At 41.5% G+C, this 17,577-nt stretch overlaps 1 protein-coding gene across 3 annotated transcripts in view; it reads right to left on the reverse strand.

Moving 5' to 3' along the window:
• Positions 1-17,577, reverse strand: part of LOC115055161 (attractin-like protein 1) — a 160,115-nt gene that overhangs the window by 104,666 nt on the left and 37,872 nt on the right. For all 3 annotated transcript variants that reach the window (XR_003841665.1, XM_029520685.1, XM_029520686.1), the window contains exons 6-10: positions 13,536-13,710; positions 12,726-12,813; positions 8,518-8,764; positions 2,220-2,403; positions 215-369 (exon numbers count right to left, since the gene is read on the reverse strand). Coding sequence is in view for 2 of the 3 variants with exons in the window: in XM_029520685.1 (XP_029376545.1) it covers positions 215-369; positions 2,220-2,403; positions 8,518-8,764; positions 12,726-12,813; positions 13,536-13,710 (849 nt within the window). In the remaining variant the exon portion in view is untranslated. The remainder of the gene's footprint in view (positions 1-214; positions 370-2,219; positions 2,404-8,517; positions 8,765-12,725; positions 12,814-13,535; positions 13,711-17,577) is intronic.

Consider the following 17,577-nt stretch of genomic DNA (forward strand, 5'->3'; position numbering starts at 1 on the left):
TTGATATGGACATTTGGATGACATGGGGGCATAAGGAATGGGGTTCATCTATTCACCTCTTAGTAACAGTGATGTGGGATGATCGCTCCACAGTCAAAGAATAAATGCAATAAGTCAGTGAGGACCGTTTCAGGGAGAGCAGAACTACATAACACAACTTGTTACATTGACTGTAAAACCCAGAACTAGCCTGGTTGCTTGTTCTTGTTCTCACCTATGTCGTACGCCAGGAAGTCGGCAGAGAAACACTTGGCTCCGTTGCTTAGAGATGTGTCGTTGTGAGTGTTTCCTCCAAAAACCAGAATGGTACCACTCAGTAGCACCGCAGAGTGAAGGTACCGTGCCAAGCCACTCTCTCTGAGGATCAACCTGCACACACACACACAGGAAGTGACAAAGGTGCAGGGAAAAGAGTGTTATTCAGCAGAGTGAAAGATATATTATGACAGGTCCAATGTGGCAGCTATATCTGTGTGTGGCATTATTTCCATGGTGCCATGTTATTGATGGGGTCTGCCTGAATGTGTAGCTTGACCTGTGGTGACTTCCCATCATACCAGCTGTTCTTTCATGTCAGCAGTACACGTACGTGCACCCACACACGCATGCATAGGAACGCCAAACACAGACGTTGAAGGAGGTCCGCTGTGTGTGACCGCTCTGAGGTCAAAGGTCACATAGAGGAGAGCAACTGTGTTGGCTATCTGTGTCTTCATTAACTGCAGAGATTCTGCGTGACAGTTTTTAAAGCGTTAGGGTTTGACATCATTTATATCACATAAGTGTTTTGATTCATTTTTACACAATTTATTGTAATCCAAGGCAAGTGCTCTGAATTCGAGCCTGTCAAGCACTGTGTATGGTAAGTGGCTGATCATGAGAAGGTCTTATTTTTTCTGCAGAAAAAAAAAAAATACAGATATGCATGTAAATGTCATCTTTCCCCTCAGTGTGGATCAAAGTGTTAAAACACCTTTTGTGTGGAGAGTAAATTGTTGCTTGTACCAACCGGAGGTGACCAACATAGAGATGTCAAGCAGAGGACAGTGAGGAGCTTTTAGCTGACAGGGATCTGTGCAGACTAACGGGAATAGCCAGGAGCGTTTCCATGTGGGAATCTCTGAAGTCAAGCGACACCTGACTCCTACTGCAAATTCCAGCCGGCAAGTGAGCACAACAGAGAGAAACCGCAGGTTGCATGTGTGTGTGTGTTCTTCATGCCATGATCACATACACATGTACTAACTGAACAAGAGAGACTGATAGAGCTAAGCATCCTCTTTCACCAGTCCATATGACTTGGGTCATCTGAGGTCAAAACTCCTGTCAGATCCTTCTATTCTCACCCTCCTCTCCTCATTCTGACTCCAAGAGGCTGATTTCCCTCCTCTTTGAGACACTACATAAATACATGAACTATCACTTTTCACATTATCATCATACTATTTTTGAGCTAAGGCGCATCTGTGAAGATTATGTGTGTGAAGATTATTTTCATGATGAAAGGCTCAAGTTACATCTACAGTGCAAAAATATCTCTCACTGATATCGATACATTAAGAAATATAACCATCAGCTAAATGTAACAGAGTTTTTCAGACTGGCCAAATGACTAATTGGGATTTGATATAGAAAAACAGATGAGACATTACACATTGTTTTCTATTTGACAGACGCAGCCAACAACAATCTGATCAACACCATCAACCCTCCGACTGTTTGAGATCGACTGATGAAAGATGAAAAAAAATACTATTTTTTAATTGAGGTGTTGACATATTTGATACTTTAAGAAGCAGAGGAGCGATGTGAGGACTGTTTTCTGTGTGACTGAATGAGCATATAGCATGGATTTCATATCCTCAGAGAAATATAAACCAAATCCTTCAAGGTTGAATGGCTGGACTTGAGGATGTGGCTGAAAGCTGCGAATGCTTTGTTGTGAAAAAAAAAAAAAAAAAAAAACAAAGTCCCAGCAGTCCTGACAGCTGGTTTTCAATCTCAGTTTCTGAATACAAGCTATGATCATTTCTCTGTGGACTGAGCTCTTTGATGGGACCTTTGAAATGTTGAGTAGGTTTATCTAACAAATGGGTTTAAGAATGTTTTAATGGGTCTCAAGGAATACGGAATGGTCACTTTGGCTGTCACTGCTATTATATTTTATATTGGCAAGCTGACAGACATGTTTTCATTAGTAACATTAAAAGTGTCCTCACCATGTCCTCGTGTGGATGTGGTAGCGGTACATGTGGTCCACCAGGCCGTACTTGTTGTTGTTAAGTGCCTTGTATCCACCATGAATGAATACATAGCCACTGCCCTCATCGTATACGCTACTGTGACTGTAGCCTCCCTGGACTACCGCTCCTCCAGCAGACACAACCTGCCACGAGTCAGACCCTAGGACATGGAGACAAGAGATGGTCTCATTGATGAAGGACACTCAGGCAGAAAGACTAAATTTGATCATTTAAAAAATTTTTGAAGCTCTGGCAATTTATTTTTTTTTTTTTTTTGCTTTGCCACCAAAAAAAACAAAAAAAAAAAAACAATTTTAAACCAGGAGGTGAAACAGAGCAAGGGAAAAGAGAGTGGGGGGGACACAGCACGAGTGAGCCAAATAGTGTGCAAGGCCAAAGGAAATTAGAGTTTATTGAATTTAAAAGAACACTTTTATTAGAAAAGCATGATGCATAGATTAATTTGGGTGCATAGAAAATCTGATTAAACAAAGGCTGGCAAGGATTACATCATTCGAGCAGCCCCCAATAGAGGAGATACAACACAACAAAGACTTAGCAGCAGGGGGAACTTCAAAAGCCTGAGAAAATGTGCCATCATCTGGAACTGTAAACCCCTGAGACCATGAGAAGCGCTGTGTGCAGGGAGAGGAAAAATGGAAAACCAAGACTCAGAAAGAACAAGGAAGCCCTCAGAGATGAAATATTTCCATGCATTCGTCTGCATTTGTGTTTTTACTTCAAATTCTATCAACAGCAAGAATTTGCATTTGCATATCCATATAACAGCTGTTTAAATTGTATCTGTAAAAACAAGCCCCAATTACTTATAATCTCACACACAAAAACTTTCAAATGGGTAACAATCCATATTGGTCACAAATGGTCACAACTGGCCAAGTCATTAATACGATGTGGATGGCTGATGTATTTAAAGATTATGTAAGTTTACCACATTAAACACCATCACATATCACTCAATATGTCAACTGGTTACGGGAACATTTATGACATATTAAAACAACCCAAAAGAATACATTTAACTTTTGCCAAATATTATATTTGCAGTAAAACTATGAAGCAAACTGTGCAAAAAATAAAAATGTGGTGATGAATCTCAAGCATAATTGTGGTAGTTGGCAGATCTGTCCTGACTTTTTGTGATCATTAATCACAGAAGTTTTGAGAATAGACACAAAGGATCAATTGATTCCAAAACATGTTTAGTCAACAGTGAAGGCTACAAATCGATGAAAAGTCAAAGAATGCTGCACCAAAGCATGAGAATAAAGAAGGAAGAAAGGAAGAAAGTGAGGAAGGAAGGATCAAATAAGGACATGTAGCATGTTTAAAATAACATTTAATTTTGGTTGCCTGGGCAAAGTAAAGGCTTTGTACAATTACAAATTGAGAGTGAATATACACTTCAAGGTATACAGTGGTCAGTCAAAACATTATGACCACCTGATCCTGATCCATCAGATCAGACCACCTTCTTCCAAGGGCCACATTTATAAACATGGCATACACACAAAACAGGGCATACATCGCTTTCCACACAAAAATTGTAAAAACAGGCTTGACAGGAGAATGAGTGTACCCTGAAAGCAACCCCACGAGCACAATGATCCTTAATATAAATCCAAAGCAACCAAAGAAGCTTCACAGGTAGAAAAATCAGAATGACTACAAAAATTCATCCTGACTCTGACCCATGGCTTTTGGGCGTATGCACACTTTTAGTAATAATCCTACACACAGTTTTACAAATGAGGCCCCAGGTTTGTGTAACAAACTGATGTTCTGTGTTTCTGACAAATTTCTATCAGAACTAACATGAACTTCTTCAGCCATTTGAGCTACAACAGCTTTTTTGCTAGATCAGCCTTGACCCCTGACTGCGGATCAGTGGTCTTCCTACCCTGGAGCACTGTTAGTTCCTGACCCCTAGACCAGAATCATCCCACAGAGCTGGAGTGTTGGAGTCACTCACTCAGTAATCTACACATCAGTTTGGCTCTTCTTGGTCGCTCATCCTCACATTCGACCATTTTTCCTGCCTCAACACACCAACTTCAGGACTGAAGACCTGAAGACGACTTGCTGTCTCATGAATCCCACCCACTAACAGCTGCCATTTTAACCAGATGATTGATTGATTGTTGAAGTTTTTGAACAAATCCATAGAAGACAAAGTCAAGACAAAATATCTATAAAACTCAAAAAGAGAGGAAAATGTTGAAAAAAAAATGAAATAACTGCTGTTTTATCTTCAGAATATTTTGCTTGTGTTTATTCGCTTGGTTGTATAATCAACAGGCATGTTTTCATTGTTTACTTCACACCAATTACACACAGCTAACCCACCATCATGGCTGATACGGTGGCCCAGTTTTTGCTTTTTACAAATATAGTCATCTGTATGTCAATGAAAAGTCAACATTGCAATAGATAAAGTCTCTTTGCAATTGAAAAAAAAAAAAAAAAAGTTTACAAAGGCAATTGATGTGATATTGTATGTACTGAATCCCTATAAAAATGAGAAGGCACAATGTGTATCATGGTTTATTGAAACATAATTGGATACGCAGACTCAGCAAAACTAAGAATAAAAGAGAGCCACCGTCATGTCCATTCATTTGTGAATGGCACAAGAAATGTATGGAGACAGGGAGAGTGTTGAACAAAAGGTGTGGAACATTGAGGAAACATCAAGAACATCTGAGGAAAGCATTGATTGTGTAAGACAAGCCTTTGGTCGTTCTCCAAAGATACGGGACATAACTGCCCAAAAGCAAATCATCACTGATGCCATTGAAACCATTGATGAGGCAATGCTACAGCGAACATGGCAAGATAGAGTAACCTCTTGACGTGCTTCGTGCAACTAATGGTGCCCATGGAGAGGTGTATTCAATGAGGCAAAACATAGATTCAATATCTACTCATTTTAGAATAATTGCCACATAGGTCTGTTCATTTACTTTTGTAATTTTTGTAAAGTTGTAAAGAGACTTTGTGGACACCCTCTATGTTTGAGGTGATTTAGAAACAGATTTTATACATCTCAAACAGCCTATAAAGTCTGACGCTGACCATGCTCTACTACTTTGGCAACTGTTTTTCTGATTAAAATGAATGAAGCTTCACTGAAATAGGGAAGAAATTACTGAGAGAGGGACAAGAAGACTGCGGCAGAGAGCTGGTCCAAGAGCCAGAGAAGAACGAACAAAGAAAACAAGAGGAACAGTGATAGAAAGAGGGGCTGTGATGAGGCAACAAGGAAGTAAAGGGTCAACTCTTATCTCATTTCTGGCAACTAATTGCTGCAAACCTGCCTCTCCAAGTGGTCATTAAAAACTTTTAGCTCATATTTCGCACATCACTTCCACTCCCCTCTGTTCATTTCCTAGTTAGACTCAGTGGCTGCCTCTGATGCCTAATGAAGCTCGTTGCTGGCTTTTGCCATGACGCTGCAAGAAGACGAGGGGAGGGGACGATTTTGGAGGTGGATGAAGATGAAAGTGATAAGATGAGGGCAAAAGGAAAGGAAAAAGGTGAGGAGTGGGTTAGAGTGAGTGGGAGATGTCGAGGGAGGGAAGAAGAGAGATAACAGAAGGGGTCAAAGAGTGAAGGCAGTGATGAAAGGAAAAAGACAGGAGGAGGTAAAGAATGGGATGTGAGCAGGGCTGGTGGAGAGGAAAAAGGAGGGATGAGAAAAAAAGACAAAAAAACAGAGAAACAGAGGAAAAACAGAGATAGGGAGGCTGGACAGTAAGGGAGTGCAGTGGATTCATTAATCATCGTCTTCTCCCAGACACTCCAGCCTGGGTGCCACCTCTTCTTAATGACTGCTTTCTCTGTAGGTGTGTGTGTGCGCGTGCTGCATACAGCTTTGCCTTTCAGAAAATGTGTACATTTTCTGCCTCAAATCACAGCTGCTAGTTTACAAAGCTGAACACCACCATCTACTGGACAGAAAACAGAAACAAAGAACACTTTACACATTGAGAAGCTACAGGTCTTGGATAGGGTTAAGCTCAGGGATTTTTTTCTAGACCTTGCTCAGTGCACAGATTCATTCATACATCCATCACTTATGTTTCCAGGTCACGGGAGGTGCTTGAGCCAATCCCAGTTCACACACCCTGGACAGGTCACCAGTCCATTACAGGGCCAACACCCAGAGACAGACAGAGGCCAACAACCACTCACACCTACAGACAATTTAGAGTCACCAATTAACAAACATGATGTCTTTAGATGGTGGGAGGAATCCAGAGGAAACCCAGACTTGAAGAGAGGAGAAAAAAAAAAAAAAGGAGTGGGGGGGGGGGACAAAAAGCAAGTCAAGTCAGCTAAATATGTGGGGGACGATAGCATTATGCTGTCAATTTACACATTAAATCACTGACACTCACAATTTATCACATGGTTTTAAAATGGCAGTTCACAAACGGTGGGTTGACACTTGACTGAAACACAAGTGTTATCACAAAAGGCAGCAGCACAGTGTTGTCTCACACAAATTTACCTTCAATGGCCATAAATATACCTAAACGCCTAATGTACAAGAGCAAGACTGTCCAGATGAACTGCAGAATGCTACAAGTGCTAAAGGTTTTACCCCTCACCAAGTTGAATTTTGTAATAATTGTCAATGAGCCATTGACGGCACAAGTGACTCAGGTTATCTTAAAAATAAAATAAAATAAATAAATAAATAAAAATAATAAAAAAAAAAGGTAACAAATGTAGAAATAAACAGTGGAAGTAAAGGCCAACAGTAGCAGAAGTAAGCAAAAAAAAACAATAAACTTCACTTCCTCCACCAGAAAAACTGCAGCACCAAATAAGAATAGTTGACTTAGTACAGAAGTCACCTTTGCTGCCTTTAAAACTTTGCAGACATGAAGACTTCAGCTCCTTTAATGTGAGGTTTCCAGAGAGATTTGTTTGAGGCATAACTCTGAGTAACAGATTCACCTGCGTGGTGTCTTTAAGAAGAAAGCAAAAACTGACTTTAAAATCTCTGGAGATGGACATACAGCAGGTAAAATAAGTGTTGAACACATCTTTTTCTCAGTAAATATATTTCTAATTTAATAATATTTCTATTTGTTGTGCCGTTTCACCTCCAAACATGGTGTGCATTATGGCATCCAAAGAGTTCAATTTTGGTCTCATCTGACCAGATATTCTCCTGGTATTTCACAAGCTTGTGCAGGGAATTTTCTTTGAAACAATTGTACCTGCAAATTTCAGGTCTTTCTGAAGCACTCCACAACTGGTCCTTGATAATTCTTTTGACTCTTCTGTCAGAAATCCTGCAAGGAGCACCTGTCGTTTCCACTTCCAGATTACAGCCCCAACAGTGCTCGCTGGAACATTCAGAAGTTTAGAAATCCTTCTGTCACCAATATCGTCAGTATGTTTTTGCAACAATAAGGTTGCAAAGGTCTTGAGCGCATGCTTTGCTTTTACCCATCATGAGATGTTCCTTGTGTGGCACCTTTTTACAGTCCATCAGTTGGGACTGAACAAGCTGACATTAATTTGTACTGACAAGGGGCAGAATTTCTTTCTGATTACTGACAGATTTCAGCTGGTGTCTTGGTTTGTGGTGCCTTTTTGCACCTCCATTTCTTCATGTGTTCAATACTTTTTCCCCGTGTCATTCCATTTTATCACACATAACTTAATTCATGGACATCTGAGGTTTAATTTTCTAGCATGTGCGGGTTGCATGGGTTGGGGTTAGGGTCACTGACATCTGGTGAAAATTTCATATCAGTAGCACCTTTAGAAATATATTTACTGAGGAAAAACAGTGACTTGTTCAATACTTATTTTACCCGCTGTAAAACAGCCTGCTTGTACGTTTTTGTGTTGGTTAGTCAGATGCTTCTCTACATGTTGTGTTGTTTTGCACCTTCAGGCCCTGGACAGTGTCTAACACATTATGGGAATACTCCTCAGTGTGGGTCTGACTGACCAATATTTGCCTCTTGTATGTGTGGAAAGACAAAATTTTACAAGTTTAAAACAAGTCTGAAGTGCAACCTTGAACAGTAACAGTAAGAGAACTGTGTGGGTGGGTTTGTTCAGTGCAATAACAACTCAGCAAAAGCAGTGACAAAAAGAGAAAACATAGCCACCAGTCTGAAACCAGCCTCTTGAAAATGTGTTTGACTTCCATCAATAAAGACACTAAAATAGCCACCACAAAGACAAACTCAAATCGACTGTGAGCAGAGTCAGCAGCTACACTCACTGATTTTGTACTCCTGAACTTTGTTGATGTAACTGTAGATTGGTGAGTAGCCAAAGAAGACCAGCATCACTGGCTCGCCGTTGGCCATCTCTACCACATGAGCGGTGTGTCCCTCCAGGGCGTAGGGGGGAGGTGGGGTGGGTTTCCGTAGCGACCAAGTGCGCGTGGGGATGTTGAACATCCACATCTCGTCTGTCACATTTGCAGATCCGACCTCCAGCTTCCCGCCAAACATGTAAATGTTGTCCTATGTGAGGAAAAAGACAGATGGTTTCAAAATCTGAATGTGAATGTTTTTTTGTTGTGTTTTTCTTGCGGTGCTTGCTCACAGCTTTGAGTATGCCAGAGCTCCACCTGAGGACAACCTCCTCTGAGTTGTTCATTTATATGTTAATGTCTTGGGCTTCTAAGGTAAAATGCGTGGCTTTGTACAAATAACCCTGTAGGGTTCATTTCAAAGTAATAGCAGGGTTCAGAAGCCCCAGCTCTTTGTGCCTCTCCTACACATTGTGTTGTTTTGTGTTACAGATGGGGTAAAACAGTACCATGTACATCAGGGTGATTTGAATGCAGCGCACAGATCTTGAAATCTGTTTTTACTACGGCTGATGAAATTCTTGGCCACAGGGGGCATTGTATAACCTGCAAACAAAGAACTAGTTCTGTCTGTTCTGGTAGTTCACTAAGGGAACAGTAGATACTTTGAGAAATACATGTGGATGATAAATAAAATAAATCAAATCGAATCAAATCAAATCAGATTTATTTGTATAGCGCCAAATCATAACAAAGTTACATATAAAGCAGGTCTAGGCCAAACTCTTTATAAATTTATTTAAAGAGACCCAACAGATCCCCTGATGAGCAAGCACTTGGCAACAGTGGCAAGGAAAAACTTCCTTTAAGAGGCAGAAACCTCGAGCAGAACCAGGCTCAGGGGGGGCGGCCATCTGCCTCGACTGTTTGGGTTGAGAGTGGGAGAGAGAGAGAGAGAGTGAGAGAGAGAGAGAGAGAGAGAGACAGGCATTGGGGGGGGGGGGGGTATAGGCAGGAACATGTTGCTGCATGAAGTTCATGGAGTTGAGCTGTAATACAGAATTCATGAAATATGGGACCAGCAGGTGTTGCAGGAACATGGGATGGAGATGAGTCACCACCTGCAGGATGAGGACAGGGAGAGAGAGGAGAGGAACTGGGAGAGACAGAGACTTTGGCAGAACATGGTTAGTAAATGCAGTATAAATGTGTAGAACTGGGTGAAACTGTGTTTTTTAAGAAGGATGGTTCTTATCAGCACATGCAAGGGGGGAGGAAGGGAGAGCGAGGGAGCGGGAGGGAGAGAGAAAGAGGGAGAGGGGGAGAGAGGGTGAGAGGGAGAGGCAGACAGAGAGAGAGAGAGAGAGAAGCTCAGTCCTTCCCCCAGCAGCCTAGGCCTACAGCAGCATAGCTAAAGAGTAGAGGACTTTAACTTTTTAACTATAAGCTCTGTCATACAGGAAAGTTTTAAGCCTGGTCTTGAAAATGACTAAAGAGTCCGCCCCTCGGACTGATGCTGGAAGTTGGTTCCATAGAAGAGGAGCCTGATAACTGAACGATCTGCCTCCAGATTTACTCTTGGAGACTCTAGGAACCACAAGTAAACCTCCATCTAGAGAGCGGAGTGGCCTGCTAGGACAGTAAGGAACTATGAGCTCTCTGAGATATGATGGAGCTTGGCCATTAAGAGCTTTATATGTTAAAAGAAGGATTTTGAATTCTACTCTATATATAACTGGCAGCCAATGAAGAGCAACTAACACAGGAGAGATATGATCTCTTTTCCTAGTTCCTGTTAATATTTGTGCAGCAGCGTTCTGAATTAACTGAAGGCCTTTTAGAGATTTGTTTGGACATCCAGATAGTAATGAGTTACAGTAGTCCAGCCTAGAAGCTACAAATGCATGGAGCAATTTTTCTGCATCATCCTGAGAAAGGATGTTTCTGATATTCCTAATGTTTCTCAGGTGGAAGAAAGCTGTCCTACTGACCTGTTTTACGTGAGGGACAAAGGACATGTCCTGGTCAAATGTTACTCCAAGGTTTCTTACAGTGGAGCTGGAAGCCAAAGTGACGCCGTCCAGACTGATGAGATGATTAGATAGTATTTTTCTGAGGTGCTTAGGGCCGAGTACAATAACTTCTGTTTTGTCAGAGTTGAGAAGTAAAAAATTTGCAGTCATCCAGACTTTTATGTCTTCAAGACATGTCTGCAGGAAGGATGCACTCATGCACTCATCTTCCCTCTCCTTCCTATCTTTCACCATTAAATGACTCCATCCACACAAAATAAGCATATGTCCAAGTATTTGGACAGTGACACATCATTAGATGCTCCAGACTGTGGAGTGAGTGATCTACACGAGGCACACAATGATTCTGATGTCCTCATTTTGTCACAGGGAAACTAATAGGCCCCATTTTTGAAAGTCTTCTTGAAAGACATGTGAAGTGACTCCAGCATAAAAAATGCTTCAAACATCAATACCAGAATCATTTGTGTTTTTTTTTTTATTTGAACTGATTGTCAGTATCGACAAAAGAGAGCCATTACTACATTGTATATAAACTGACAATTATAAAGGCTTTTTTTTTTTCCTAACCATCAGTCAAAACTCAGACAGAAACACAGTGTGGTGTTTTTACATGATAATGTCATTCATTGTGTGTGTGTGTGTGTGTGTGCGTGTGTGTGTGGTGTGTAAATGATTCACCACTCTAAGAGGAAGCTAAAGAAAGAGCTGAGAGCTATGGCCAGATGTTGAGTGGATTAATTCCCTCCAGCTTTTGTGCAGATGTGTATTGTTTGGCAGGTGTTTGACCTACATAAGCTTCCAGTATCCAATGGGCCCTGCTACAGTGGTCAGTAGGTGTCTGCTCAAAGAATCAGCATGTCACATTTGACTGATCGAGGTGGGATCGCTGCGAAAGGGCAACTTCAAGCTGGCGTTCCCCAAAACCATGTTGTGGGTTTGTTTGAAGTGAGCCTTAGTACCATCTCCAAAGTGATAGCCAAGTTCCATGTAACAGGGGATGTCAGAGACAGGCTGTGAAGTGGGCATCCCAAGAAGACTTAGGTACTGTAGCCTGTCTTCTACAGATTTGCAGGAAGATATGGCTGACAGCTCTCTGCCCAGACAATCTGGGACAGACTGCCTGCAGCCGATCTCCGGTCTCTTAGGTCTGCCAGGACGCCTGCCATGACTGCCCTTCACCAGTTCACGGCCAGTTTGCGCTGGTGTTGGCAACACGTGCACTGAACATGGAGGAATGTTATGTTCTGCAATGACTCCAGTTTCACCCTATAGTATTTGGATTGTAGGGTGAAAGTGTGGAGAAGACGCGGAGAAAGCTATCCTGATTGCTGCACTGACAGAGGCAGTATGATGGTGTGGGCGGGATCTTCCTCACTGGAAAAATAAGACTTGGGAGACAATCTCGATGTAGAGAGATATCAAGATGAGGTTCTGCAACCAATGGCAATCCCATATCTCCAGTCTGGGACAAAACTCTATCCTCCAAGATGACAACGCTTGCCCCCACAGAGCAGGGTTTACTACAGACTACCTCCAGAATTTGGGAGTGCAGAGCCTGTAATGAATTGCCATCAAGTCCTGACCTCAAGCCCGTAGAACACTTGTAGGATCATCTTGGGCGTGCTGTTTGTGCCAGAGTAACCAACACCACCACGCTGGCTGACTTGCAACAAATGCTGGTTGAAGAATGGAATGCCATCCCAAAGCAGTGTGCGACCAGGCTGGTGACCAGCATGAGGAGGAGGTACTGTTAATTAATAAATTGTTAAATTGCCAATATGCCTTGTTTCTTCAAACATCAATCTTCCAATCCACCAAACACCAAACAAAAGTCAACAGCAAAATAAGCTGTTTGGCATTGGGAGATTTGGCAATTTTTTCATGGGCACAGCCCACATACTGCTCAACCCACAAATGCATGTTCCTTCCAAATGTGTCACCATTAAAAAGGTAAATAAATTGGCTTTCCAATTGCAGTTTATACATATATGTTTATCATCCATCTGTGACTGCTTGTGTTTTCCTATCGCTAATTTAACATTTCACTGCATTGTATTTACGTTTCATCTGACTTGCATCATTCACATCGTATTTTACTGCGTAAGACAACATTCCTCGTGTTAGTGCAGCTGATACCTGGTACAAAGCCAATGAGTGTCCGTATCTGTAGAGAGGACCACTGCTTATTGGAACTGTGTCCCATGTACTGGTCTCCAGGTTGTAGCTGCAGGAAGACAAGGCAAAACGAATGCATGCGTTACATTACATATGCTTGTAGTCCATTGACCCCAAAGGTTTAACTGAGTTTAGACCATGTAAGCACATTTCACTGCGTGACCACAGAGACAAGAGAAAGAATTAAAGTGTGTAAGGCAGACTGTCCCTGAGGGGCCACAGAACTGAGATCAGCATATATTTAGCTACCCTGGCATGATCAAAGGTATTTTGAATTAGCTGCTAGTAAATCGTGCATTCAATGCACCCATCCATCCGTTTACAATTAAGACTGGAAAACCTGGATAATGAAGTGCAACTTGACAACATTTTGATTCTTAGACGGGGAGAGGAGTTTCAAGAAGTTTAAGGGACATTTATCAACAATGGATGGTCTGCTCTGAAGGTGAAGGCCATGCTGAATCCAAAAGTGTCCGTCAGGTGTCATATCTCTGAGAAAACAAGCTCGGATGAAAAGCATGCCTTGTGTCTCTCTTTCCATGTACAAATGGCCCTTAGCAAATTGATACTAGCTCTATTCATTTTAGATTTCCCAAATCAGATGAAGAGGATGCAGCAACTAAAAAGGTCTGCAAATACACGTGCGTTAGACAAGTTAAGATATTTCAGTGGTCTGTCAATGGCAGTGTGTTCACACAGCGTAATTTCTGCCTTTTAGTTTTGATTCACAGGCCCAACAGAAGGCTCCAGGTGCCAGGGCAGATTGCTTACTTGAGAACCATGTGGTAGTTGGAGTAGTTGAAGGAGTATCCTCCCACCACCCACATCAGCCCTGAATGCACCAGGGCCTGATGGGATGCCCGACCCAAAGACTGCGCAGATGGTTTGACACTGGGCAGTACCCAGAAGGCCTCCGTGGAGGGAACAGAGAGAGAACAATCTGGACCTGAGGTAGACAACAGACAGCAAAGGAGAAGCATTTTTTTTATCTAAATCAAAACCACAGTTAACAGAAAAAAATCAGGTCATCATTAATGAAAAGAAACCTTGTCATAAATATCACACAGATGGTTTTGTGACTTCCAAAAATGTCACGTTCGTACGCAACATTTTAGAAGAAAAACGTCAAGTAGCCTTTGCCTGGACAAGTAAGATTGGTGACAAGGAGAGTATAGTGAACATATCAAAGGTCTCAGTCTACAGAGAGATGCTCACAGTCTGTATTCAGAAACTTTACCAGCTGTCATGACTTCTGGGACTTTATGCCTCGCTGGCGGAAGAGCTGAACCGCTTCTTTGGACGCTTCGAGGCAGACAGACCAGCAGCCACTCCACACACACCACCCTCCAGCACTATGGACCACACTGTGGTCGTGAAGTGCTTTGAAAGACTGGTCTCTCAACACACCAGGGCCTGTCTGCCTCCCAAAATGGACCCCCACCAGTTTGCCTACAGGGCAAACCGTTCCACGGAAGATGTTCTACAGGGCCACCATCGAGAGCATACTGACATATTGCATCACAGCATGGTACGCAGGGTGCTCAGCAGCAGACAGGAGAGTGCTGCAGGGGGTGATCAACACAGCCCAGAAGATCACTGGTTGCTCTCTGCCCAGCCTAAAGGACATTGCCAGCTGTCGCTACCTCAGCAGAGCTGCCAGCATCATAAAGAACACTTACCACCCCAGCAGCCACCAGTTCAATCTACTACCCTCGGGCCGACAGTATATCTCTCACAGAACTAATAAATGTTAACACTCTGCTTTTTAACTTTAACACGGCTCATGCAATATCCAGTGCAATATTTTCTCGTGACATACTCCTGTGCAATATCAGCCGATGAAACATTCCACAGTTCTGAATATAATTCTGGCTGACATCTTTGTACTTTTTAATATTTTGCGCATTTTATATTTCCTATTTAGTTGTATATATTTTGAGTATTTATCCTGTACATATATGTCTTATTTCTTATTCTTACTTCTACCTCGAAAGCACCTTGGAACTGCACTCAAATCTCGGTGTAATGTAAATTACAATGAGAATAAAGGCGATTCTGATTCTGATTCTGATGATGCAACATTGAAACAGTAACTGCTAGCAGCCACCCTCTAAGTCACACCCACCGGGACTCAATCCAGCCTAAAAGGATTTAGTTTTATTTGAATGTTAATATGAAATATGCTATATTCATATCTTATATGTAATCCCATCGTAAATGAGAGATTCAGATCCTCTGTCCTGATCGGTTTATGGACATGATGTTACTGGAGCTCCAAATAAAGACTGATAGAAATATATCTTTTCAAAGATATCAGCACTTCAGATAGAAACCATATACTGTGTAGAATGTAGGAGTGGAAAATATGTGGTTAATTTTTTATTTTATTTCTCTCCAATAATAGTTTGTCAAAGTCACTGTTCTGAGCAAGAGAAACTATGCATATATCACCATTTGTCATCTCTAGTCCTCAGATCAGGCTGAAAACCAACAGGAAGGTCTGATAGTCTTGTATTAATGTTAAGTGTTCAGCAGGTAAGATCAGCAAACATGAACAAAGATTGAAAAGTACCCAACAAATCCATTCAAACTGAATTAACATGCACAAATCTTTCTGGGATGGCATGAGGAGAGCAGGACAAATGGCAGAACGTCCTGTTTTCACTAACACAAAAACAATATTTTGCCATGAAATGGCAGTTGCTATGGCTACTCACAACTTTATCACCCGCACAGGCTCAACTGGTCGTTCCCCTGAGCCTGGTTCTGTCTGAGGTTTCTGTCTCTTAAAGGACGTTTTTCCCTGCCACTGTTGCCAACTGCTTGCTCATGGGGGGATCTGTTGGGTCTCTTTAAATAATTTTATCAGTACTTTGGCCTAGACCTGCTCTATATGTAAAGTGCCTTGATGTAACTTTGTTATGATTTAGTGCTATACAAATAAATCTGATTTGATTTGATTTGATTTGACAGTTTACGTCTCAGATGGCTCCACTCAGACTGCAAGGTTGTGCCGGCCGGATTCATTACAACACGCAGGCACACACACTTTCTTTCCAACATGTTCGCCTCCACATTTTTAATTGTCTGGAATTGTCCAGTCAGAAGTGCAGATTCCTAATTTCAAAAACAACAAAAATAAATTATTTGAGTTTCTTTGGGAAACGCTTTGTTCAAATTTCATCCTGAATCCGATACATTTTAAAAATGCAATGCTTCTTTTACACCAATGATTAAAAACCCCCTAACCCAAAAATTTTTAATGTGTAAAAATGCTCTGCTATGACTATTTTTTGATTGAAATTGCTTTCCTACAAAACATTTGTTTTAAAAAGCTCTCAAAGAAGCTAAAAACGCGTCCACTATTTCTCCCGCATTGAAAAAAAAAAAAAAAAATCCAGATTTTATGAATATTCACGAGTGTGCAAATGCATCAGACGTGCGCCCGCCCACCGCCGCCGCCTGACGTGGGTTGCTCGGTAACAGCGGTGCGCTGCGTTCGCTCTCAGCCGCCGTCGAAACCCCAAGAAAAAGCATCACGTTTCAAGATGAGCTTCGTGGCGAAACCCATCCGTTTTTTTTTGCGCCAGGTTCGAGAAGCAGCTGTCCACAAAATGCTTGCTTGCTGTTTTAGCTGGAACGTTTTCGGGGACATTATCGTTGCAAATAAATTGCAACCATTTCTCCCGCGTGGTATGATCCTTTGGTAAAAGGTGAAGGCTGGTAGGACGTATGTCGCCCAACAACAAGAAGATCATGGGTTCGGTTCCCAGCTTGGGGCCTTTCTGTGTGGAATTTGCATGTTCTGCCTGCGTGGGTTTCCGTTTCGTTTTGGTTTAATTGGTGATTCTAAATTGTCCGTAGTTCTGAGTGTGAGTGGTTGTTTGTCTCTGTATTTTGGCCCTGTGATCCACTAGCAACCTGTCCAGGATGTACCCTGCCCTCACCCAATGTCATCTGGGATATAATTAAGAAATTAAAAACCAACAGATTTTTTTATTTCATGCCAAAAATCAATTGGTCAAGGTGGATGTGATATTTAAAAGGACAAATACAAAAATGCTTTGAAAACGTGTCTAGATCGCATATTTCATTGACACTGTTGTTCTTTGGTGCCACACAGGGAATGTGATTTAATTATTATCTAACCTCAAAGATTTAAATGTTGAACCCAATTAAATCAGTGGTTTCAGTGCTTTCTATTTGTGTTTACACTATTATTCCATGAGAGGGCAGTGCTTCACCTCCTAACACAACCCCACCAGCTGGCGAAAAGGAAGGTGTGGTTGGGTTTATTACAAACATCATTATGATGTAAGGCAATACTTATTCTCAGTTGTTTTGAACAGTACACTTTCTTGGAAAATCCCACAAGGCGAGCACAATTAAACATCTTAGTACCAACATTAATTGGCATATTTGGCATAGTTGGCATCGTGCAGTCTCAGATTGATGTTTCAGACAAAAAAAAAAGACACAAACAAAAAGAAATTCAGTTTAAATAATTATTGAAGATTCATCTTTTACAATTAACATAGTCATTGTGGAACAGCAGAGTAATTGCCTTATCATTCTGTCAAAGCAAACTGGCAGCAACCCTAAAAGCTGTTCAATATTCATTCAAACCATTTGTTCAACCTGCGCTTTAACTCTAAGGTAGAGCTCTCATTCAAAATGGAGCTTAGCAGCAGAAATAAGTTAAATATCCACCACAGTGGAAACACAAGTAGGAGACATAAAAAACGTAGATAAGCCATAAAAAACCCAAACCCCAAAGTAAAATAAAACCTTAAAGTAGTTAAAGTAAATAAAA

Source organism: Echeneis naucrates, chromosome 15 (assembly GCF_900963305.1).
Source record: "Echeneis naucrates chromosome 15, fEcheNa1.1, whole genome shotgun sequence".
Classification (NCBI taxonomy): domain Eukaryota; kingdom Metazoa; phylum Chordata; class Actinopteri; order Carangiformes; family Echeneidae; genus Echeneis; species Echeneis naucrates.